This window comes from Anopheles bellator, chromosome 2, assembly GCF_943735745.2.
Source record: "Anopheles bellator chromosome 2, idAnoBellAS_SP24_06.2, whole genome shotgun sequence".
Taxonomy (NCBI): Eukaryota; Metazoa; Arthropoda; class Insecta; order Diptera; family Culicidae; genus Anopheles; species Anopheles bellator.
The window spans coordinates 53,167,056-53,176,949 of record NC_071286.1 but is presented as its reverse complement, the minus strand read 5'-3'; the positions used below and the strand labels follow the sequence as shown (position 1 = coordinate 53,176,949).

General features: G+C 45.9%; 1 protein-coding gene across 1 annotated transcript; it reads left to right on the top strand.

Annotated features, from left to right (window-relative positions):
• The first annotated feature begins 3,963 nt into the window (after nt 1-3,963).
• Nucleotides 3,964-6,717, top strand: LOC131209525 (uncharacterized). The gene is made up of 6 exons (XM_058202612.1): nt 3,964-4,133; nt 4,222-4,306; nt 4,368-4,660; nt 4,716-5,895; nt 5,965-6,346; nt 6,432-6,717. The coding sequence occupies exons 1-6, from the start codon at nt 3,982-3,984 to the stop codon at nt 6,575-6,577; spliced, it is 2,238 nt and encodes a 745-aa protein (XP_058058595.1). The 5' UTR covers nt 3,964-3,981; the 3' UTR covers nt 6,578-6,717.
• Nucleotides 6,718-9,894: the final 3,177 nt, after the last annotated feature.

Here is a 9,894-nt window from a genome sequence, read left to right as displayed (position 1 = left end):
ACGGCGAGGTATCCCGTTCCTGACACAAGCGGGCGCAACAAGTGTTTTGGGTGGCTTTATCTCGACATCGAGCATTTCCTTAATAAAAACGGGTCAAGTGTACACATACAGCGCGCAAATGGTTATCGGAATGATAAGAAAACATGAGTAGTGGTGTCTAACCTTCGCTGCGCTGGGCGTCCCATCGCCCAAAACGTTGCCACTGGGTTTCTGATCGAGCGGCCCCGTCGGACCGATAAGATTGATAACACCTGAAGGTTCTATGGCCAGCCAGCGTGTTACGGTAGGTTGTTTGGCGAGGTTTCGTTGGGGCCTATGCTAAGGGACTGCGGGCCCAAGCGGTGTTGGGTTTCCGAAGACAAACATTGGACCGGGAATTGGGACAAGTGAAAGTGGCAAACCGGCGAACGGCGAATGTTGTCAGGTTCACCGTATGTAAATATTGATTGAGGAAGTTGGAACGATGCTCGGTGCCTTCGTTGCTTACCTTCTACCGGTGGCCAGTTTTTGCATTCGGTGTTTCGCTGTTTATTGAGTTCCCTTTTTGCCTACGGAGAGCGCAGGTTTCAAAACACGGTGTTTTGTTGCAACCGCAACTTAAAACGATCCGTTGTTGGGGAGTGAAGCAATAAGGGCAACATGAATCGGTGATCTGTTTGTCTAAAATGCTCCAAGAATATTTAACAACAGACTGATTAAAGGTCACCATCGTCACGTTTGTACTGAAAAGCCAGTCACAGTGTCCGCGATGCTCTAGTTCGGTGTTCGGTGCATAGTGTTGCATAAAAGGAATGAAAGAAGCCAGATAATGCCCTATCGTGCCCGAGGACCATATGGCACCCGGAGCAGACACAAAGAAGGGATAATAAAGTGTTGTGTTAATTAATGTGAAAGCCTTAGCAGACCCTCCCAAACGAACCCCTTGGTACACTCGGACTCTGTAGGGCCTCCGTTTTACAGGAATTAACGGGCAACGCACAAAACATATAGGAAAAACACTAACACCACCACCTCAAACGTGAACTTTTCACCCAAAAGCGCATCATTTGAACAAGTTCCCGGTGGAGGAGGTGTGCGTGGGTAAATATTGTACCGAGAATTTGGTGCAAACGGAACAAACAACGTAGGTGCTGAGCGAAGAAAAGCAAGAACGCGAGAAGTGAATATAAAAAAACCGGAATGAGAAAAAGCAGAGAACCGTAAGCGAACAGGTCCCAAAAAACGAGAAGCATTGTTCCAAAAGTTATGCTTCTCTGCGCGCCCAAAGCATACCTGGCCAAGGGAGACTGATACATAGTGGGAAAGGAAGGAAGAAAAACATGAAACCACGGGCCAACCTGCACCGGCAGCCTTCACCACCCGTTGCATGGTCCGTTGCTTCTTGCTCCTGGAGGTGTGCGCCCCTCACGGGGATATTAATGTGCGCGGTTTTTTTTGTCGTTGCCGATCATTGTGATTCTTCCTTCGATCGTACACATTCGTGATCTCGTGTGTGGTGCCCATGCACCGAGATCATTCCGGTTTGAACCTGAATTAAATGGCACAACAAGACCCGCAGCTCGGAAACGACTCGCTGACTTCTTGACCGTGGGCCGCACACACACCAGCACAACGCGCGCACATCTCCCCCCAAACCCCTGCCAACGGTGGTGGAGCGAGAGAGCAATATTAGGGGTCGCAACATGAATTCCGTACGCGGGTCGATTTTACAATGGCCGCTACAAGACACGGTATAAAAGCTCGTCAAACAGGTTTCGACTACGAGCGCGCGCGCCATGAGATGCTACGAAGAAAGGAGACGCGCGATCTTGCGGTCGCCCTTGCTCCTGTGCCGCCGCCGCCGCCGGTGCGGGTCAAGCTCGATCCGATTTAGCAAAACTTCAACGCCAGCATAGAAGAGGAAAGTTTCGAGCGCACGATTGCGCGCGATGGCCCTTTTCAGTGCGGAGAAAGGCCGAACCGTGACGTAATGAGGGGATGGTTTTCTCCGCACACATAGCACGCCGCCCTGCGCGATCGTTACTATGGTAATGTTGAGCACCACACACGCGCACACAGCCACGCACACCACCACTCTTCACGGGATTTGTCGAGCCGCTCGTTAACACCCGCGGATCCCGCTAATGGAAAATGCGAATGAATGGTCGGAAAAAGGGGTTTCTGCTTTCTGATTCTGTAGCCACATCCAAAGCGTGCCCACCACTGTCACCAGCCCGCGCCTGAGGCTACTACTAATGGCCGCAATGATTCACCGTCTAGGCCCGCGCGCCACACGGCTGCCAGTTTTTATCGATTTTCACAACGGGCGTGAGATACGTTCGCAAACCACTGCGATTGCTGTTATCGCATCGCGGCCACGGCACGCTATCACTTTCGATAGACGTTCGCGCACACCTGAGATAATGGCACGGCCCCCACGGTTCGCCACGGAGTGGATCCCTGGGCCCTTTTCGTTACTCACACTTTCCGTTCAAGCTCACGTCCGTTGTCACGTCACGCACCTGAACCACCCCGTCCGTCCGTGGATCACGCCAGATCACCTCCAGAAACCGTTTGTCTGGCTCGCGGACTTGCGGAACGACTCCGCGCGTAAGTTGTCCCCGGTTGGCTTCTCACTCGGGATTGACTTCGACTTGTGACTTTGTTCGCGGCCATCTCGCGCCAACGCCCTCGGCTCGCGAAGCTCGCGAAGCCACCTTCGGCGCTAGAGCGAGAGAGAACGGTTGCGCTCCTGCTCCTGCGCACACTCTGGCGTTTATTGTTGTTTGCTTGTGGCGTTGTGGTTGTGGTTGTGGTGGTCGTTGTTGTTGCAACAGTTGGGTGGCGCATGTGAAGTGAGCGCACCACTACCATGATTGTAGCGATTGCACAATGCCGCGTGAGATGCAACCGGTGAGATGTGTACTCGAACGGGTTGACGGGGTTTTCCCGATTGTTTCTTGTCCTGTTCACTGCCAAGCGTTCGAAACAATGGCTGTTTTTCCCTCGGAGTTCTGAGTTTAGTGCTTCCACGGTGAGTGTTGCACTTATCTCAGTTCCTTTGGAAATGGGTCATGTTTGGTCAATGGTCCGTAGAGATGCTTGTTATCTGCGGGTAAAGATGCTGGCGTTTATGTGGCAGTCAGTCTCAAATCGTGCCCAAAAGGGTTTCCACTCTTTGCATACTTTAATATAACGGTCTCTACATCATTTGATACCAGCAATCTGTCGCAAATCTCTTCTTATTCCGGTACAACCGCCGAGCGGTCTTGGCCTGCACCAGACACGATGATAATCTCAGTTGCCGTTAATTTTCAATATGGAAGCGGTGATTTTCAATATGGAAGCGATAATTTTTGTTAAATATTGTTAATTTTAATATTAAATTAAACTTTTGTTTTTTTTTGTTTCATGGTAATTTTGGGTATGGAAGCGATGATTTTTAATATGGAAGCGAGTGATTTTTGGTATTTAAACGGTAACTTTTTGTAACGGAAGTGGCATATTCGCCATGACCATTAACAAATCACAAGGCCTAACCATAAAAGTTTGTGGTCTGAATTTGGAAAATCAATGTTTTTCCCATGGTCATTTATATGTGGCGTGTTCACGGGTCGCAAGACCATCTGCGCCTGATAATAAAACAGAAAATTTAGTGAATCACAAAGTGCTTTACTGAAGAAAATAAGAAAGCCAAAAAAGGCGAAAAAAGCATTTTAAAGAATCGTAAAAATACCAGTTGTTTTTATTTATCCTAATAAAAACAGAACTTGGTAAAATCCAAAATCTGCTTACTCATTCGTCTCCAATCGCCTTCAGTTCGCCGGGCCATCTAGCCACTTAATATAACAATATCTACAATTTGCAATAACCTTGACTTTTTTTGTTGTCCTCAAACTTTTGACAGCTAGCGTGCACGGTCAGTTGACAGCTGTCAATCCTGCGGCATGCGGTTTTTAGTTGGCATCATTCTCAATACGAAAGAATTTTTACGAGTTGAACATGAAAATGGAATACACTCCTTTTCTGAGAGTTGCAGTAAATAAGCCGCATTCCGATGTGCAGCGTTTTATTAGTGAAATTGAGGGATTTTGTCAGATGGTGCAAAAATGGGACGATGTCAAAGTCATTTTCGTAAGATATCAAGACGCAAGGTACGAAATGAAAATATCCATGCATGCGTTTTGAATAGAAACCATAACCTCTCTAGCTGCGTCGCAAACATTTTCTACTCTTTCATAGATGTGCTGAACTCGCCGCAGGAAAGCTAAAAGCTAACCAACACGTTGGTTTTGTTGGTCCAATGCCTAAGTGGCACTTCTTCAAGGTACGACCGTAACGCCAAAAAGTTTGCGATTACTTGACGAACGTGTTTTATGTGTTTTTAGGCAGGGTACAAACCTCAACCGGACCGCGAAAAGCCAATGCCCGGAACCCTAATGGCGTCAGCTTCGTCGCGACCACTTTCGCCACAGAGGCAAAAGCCTCAACGACCATTGCCTAAACAGCCGGCAATATTCACGAATGCGCCACTGTCAGAAACGTCACCTAATTATATGCGTTGCTCTTATTGCGCTGCGTTCCCAGTAGCGTTGCAATGCGGTGCTTGTGGTGCGTTTTACTGTAACGGTCTGTGCCAGAAGCGGCACTATGAGGCCCACATACATTCCTGTGTCATGCCGTAAGTAGCGAATTCGTCCGTCGCAGTGTATGTGCTTATATGTAAGTTTTTGTAGACCCCTTGTTCTTATGCAACACTACGATGAAGTTAACCTGCCCGAAATGATGCGGCTCAATAACTCCGATGCACCGTATGTTTCGGCTAACGGCCAACAACCGGCATCGAACAACATCCCAAAAGGCATACAGGAGAAGATAAATTTAAAAACAACTACATCATTAAAGAAGAAACATGAGGCACCATCGGCGCAAGTAACCAGCGGAACGGGAGCAGGAACAAGTCTATCGAACATCATGTCGAAACTCATGCAGCCGCAGCCACTTCTTCCCAATTTTCCCCATGTTTCGGCTAACGACCAGAAACCGGCATTGAAGAACATGCCGAAAGGCATGCCGGAGAAGATAAATTTAAAAACAACTCCATCATCAAAGAAGAAACATGAGGCACCATCGGCGCAAGTAACCACCGGAACGGGAGCAGGGCCAAGTCCATTGAACAAAATGCCAAAAGGCATGAGCACGTTGCCGGAGAAGGCAAATGCAAAGGCAGCTCCATCGCCAGCCGAGAAAGCTGAAGAATGTCAAAAGTCCGCACTACAGCAGGCAGATTTCCCTGCCGTGGGGGCCACGGTGAAAATATCGTTCGTTGGGGAAAATGAGATTTACATATATGATGCCGGCCCTGGGCCGCACGGTCGACCCAATGCGCATATCAAACTAATTCGTCGCTGTCTAGAGGAGGGTCGAAAGAAAGGGAACACCTTGACAAAAGCTCCCGTATTTGGAGACATATTGCTTGCACCGTTCAGTGGCGAGTACTACCGTGCCGTGGTTAATTCGGTAGAAGGGAACTGGGCGGAAGTTTTCTTCGTCGATTTCGGTAACTCCGAGAAGCTCGAGTGGGCCGAGTTCAAAACGATTCTGGAACCGGACCTCAAATACGCTGACCGTACAGCGCACGAGGTGTGGATCGCCAATATTTCCAAGTTCACGGAGCCCATCCGGATGCAGCTCAACGAACTGGAAGCTGAAGAATTTGAATTGTCCAATGTAATCGATATGTCCAATACAAGCATTAAGCTGGTGGAACTGCGCCACCCGACGGAATTGTATTATCTCAGCGACAAGTTGCGCCAGCTGCTCAAGAAGGACGAGAAAGTACGCACATCGGCGGAGATGAATAAGATAGTGGTGGCACCTGATCCGGAAACTTACGTTCCGGTATTGGACGACGAAGTAAGCTACGAAGATATCGGACTGCCAGTGCGCGAACTAATGTTGCCTTTTGTATGTTTAACTTTGCAGATAATTGAAACCAGTATTCCGGCAGAAAATGGCGTCGAGTTGATCATAATAGACGCGTCCTACGTGCGCCATAGTTCATCCAGTCAAATTGCGGTGCTCGTAAAAGCAAATCAAAAAAAGTATGGTGAGGTCATGAGTGAAATTCACCGCTACGGAGAAGCGGATCAGAATGAGTACAAGCCCCAGCAATGTGGTGAGCTATGCTTGGTTTATTTTGAAAGTATCTGGACTCGGGCGATGTCCACAGATGTCCAGAGTGATACCAGTGATTATATGCTGTTCGATATGGGCATTCTGTGTAGCGTGCCTTTGAAGAACGTACGCCGATTTCCCCCGAAATTGTCGCGTACATTGTACGTCGTGACGGATTGCATTGTTGACAGTAAGTATTGTCTGGTGCTCCAGAATCTCGTGCGGGTCCTGCTTGCAACACCTTGGATTTATCCACTGTATCGCTTACATTGCAGATCCCGCAACATTGTTCGAACTCGCGAAAGAGTCAACTCCTGAGAATTTGCGCACCAAACTGATCAAGGTCAACGTAAAGCCGGATCTGGATAGTGACGGTTCGCAGCACGTTACTGTTATTTCCGTCGCTGACACAGTTTCATGATCCGTGCAATATCCTTTTTTTTCTTTCAAGATATTTTAATTTTTTTGCAGCGAAATCATCTCACATTACAACATGTTTACAATAAATTCCTGATTTGAACACATCTTTGTGTTGTTTCATTCATCATTGTTTCATTTCACCTTGTGTGTTCTTGCTGTTGATACTCCACACTTTGACTTTCAAACCTGATAACCTGTTATCCCTGTACCTTTTATTCAGATACTGCTTAAAGGGTAAACCAGAATATTTACATGAATGCTAACATGGCAAAAGGTAGTACATTAAATTAGTATTATCTACTATACAGGAGATTCTGTTGTTTTTGTTTTACTGGAATTCACGGGCAGGATGTATATTTTTCGATTCTCTTAAAAGAAAAACATTCCGACTGTTGCGAACAGCTAGAGCCTGAGAACTGGATCCGACGTCCAAAACGGAGATAGCCTGAAGTATCGGATCCAGAATCGAAAACGCGAGATAAGCAGCGGTGAGGTGACAAGCGCGAGCAGAGAAGACAAACGGTTCTTTTCCGTTTGGACCATCGAGGAGAACAGAACCACCGGGATACAGGAGAAATACAGGATTTTGATCCGCATAAAAAGAAAGCGAAGATCCAAAATTGTATTATTTCCTAAATCGTGGCTAGCGCCGCGAACACCGACCAAATCATTTTTCCCAAGCCATAAACTTAGTTTTCCTGACCATGACCATGTATCCATGTATTTAACTAAGTATATAATTTTACATCCTTTTTAACGCTCATAAGGCATTAGATTTTTATCGGAATTTTTTGTCTTATGCAGAAATACTCCTGAATAAAATATTTAAATATTTTAAATAGTATAAAACAGAAGGAAACTTATTGAAACACATACAATGTTGAATTTAATCAACGAGGAGCACGATTATACGCTCGAAATGCTATGATGCTTTATGGCCGATGAAATGTTAGCCTTATCAGCGTATAACAATACGGCTCACGCGTGCCGGTAAATCTTCCACTTCACAATAAGTCGAGCAACAAATGTCTGTATGTATGTCTTGTGATTTGCTGATCGTGCAATATCTGCTCGCTTGGTTCAACGTGAACACCGATCAGCTGTTAGATTTTAAGAGCTTCATCAAGATCATCAGCTACGATCACTTCCGGACGTGGCAAAGGTCCTAAACGAAACGATCTTGTAAATTATGTTGGCGCATACAAACAGTCATTTTGATGCGGAGACGCGCCCAACGAAGAGTTTTGTTGTGGACCTTTTCTTTAGCCGCAACCTCCTTCTAACCTTTAGTACTGGTGCTTTTCATATGAAATCCATCATATCGTTTGGTCATCGAACCCTATCACCATATCGAACAAACACGCACAGGATTAATAAATTTTACACCTCTATTGTTTACTCTCCCATCGTTCTAGCTAATTGAATTTTTGAAATTCAACTCTTGGTCTGCATCTAACTGTCTTTCGAACATGACTTTGACTTTTCGAAATACGACCCTAGCTTTCGAAAGTTGTTTTCTTGGATAACTTAGTTTTCTATAATCCCGGAAAAGTTGTTGTCTTGGATAACAACTGCAAAAGTTCGAATCGGTTGAAAATCGGTTGAAAAGCGTTGGCGCAACTTGCGATGTGACCCTCAAAAAAAGAAAGACCTCAACAAACAAAATCGTTTCGATTTATTTCAGTTTTAAAAGTTCAGGTTATAATCAGTCATTTAAAACTTTAAAACCATGCGTTAAAAGTTTGTATGACTTTGAAAAATGATTTCGAACTACGATAAATCATTTTCATTGAGGTTGAAAAATTACTGTATTCAATCAAAATCAATGTACAATACAATAATTAAAAATTAAAAAAGCATTATTAACAATAACACAAAAATCAATTACTATCCAGTAGCTGTTCAGTAGCTTCAAACTTCTTTTTGCTTTTTGTCATTATTAAAATCTCTTTTATTGAATTCACTAGCAGACCCTCCGAACTTTGTTCCGTATCAGAGGCAATAAGTAAAGTTGAGTTTGGGCTTTTAATTTAATAATTTTTGTATTAGGATTATGATAAGAAAACAGAGTATTGGAAACGTTTCTTTAAAAGGCTTTTCTGGATTGTTTTGCCTGTTTTTGTTGTCCAGACACTACATTTTTTGTTTTATAATAAGGCGCCAGAACAAACAACGCAAATGGTTTTCCGACCCGTGATCATGCCATTGGCCATGGGAAAAACATTGATTTTCCACATCCAGACCACAAACTGTCAAGGATGGGCCTTATGATTTGTTAATGGTTATAGCGAATGCAAGACGTATCGGAAATGGAAGTGTTTTGAACTCAAACGGCATATCGATTGGGAATGATAACGAATTTCCCTTTGAGTATCGTCGCGTTACACACGCCAATAGATTTGATCCTGGTTTCGGCAGCAGGACGACGGGCCGAAAATTCGAAAAATCCTCCGCCGGCATCCGGTTTTGCGTCCGTATGTGTGCGTGACCAACAGCGAGAGAAACCGAAGCATCTTCAAAAGGGGTGCGCCACCCAAGATGCTGGACACTGGTCACTGGTCACCAGTTTTGAGCATTTTTCGGGAAGGGGACGGTGGCCGCCTTGCTGATGATGATGCTGGTAGTTGCCGGGCCGGGCGCTTCGAAGCGCCGGCTGGCTGGGCTGTGGAACGGAGCTGCGTTTTTGGGGGAACGGCCGCTTGATCACTTGGCACTTTGACCGGACTGTCACAGAATCCAGTTTCTCCGACCGGCGGAAGATGCGACAGATTTGCGACGAAAGAGTTGAATTCTGTGAGAAAGTTTGGCAGCGGAAGAGACGTGAGAAAGAGGAAAACCAAAAAAAATCGACAGTATTGGAAACAGCAACCGGTCGGTGTCCGAGCCCGGTGTTATTAATTTCGGTCGTTTCGGCCAACACTACTTCGTGCGTCCAGCGGGGTCCAGCAATGGTCCACAGCGTTGGGGTTTGGTGCTGCTTTGTCTCCGTGATGCTGGTGCCGGAGGTGGAACTAGTTTTTTCAGCTCCTTCTTCGGATGTCCTGCCTCGAGCATATCAGGCGCCGGCTGTCGGCAGTTGGTTTCCCGCCGAAAAGCTGTCCGATCTTCATGGTCGACCAACGTATCATTTCCCGTTGACTGTTCGTGCTGGCCAACAGCGAAGAGTTTCTCACGCTGGACATCGAGGAAGATAATTTTAAGCCAACAGAACGGATATCGGCTGTTTTGTTATGTTTCGAGTATCCTTTTCGAAATATTTTCTGTCGGTAGGCTGAGTTCAACGAACCACTTATCCAACTACTTATAGACTAAACCGAT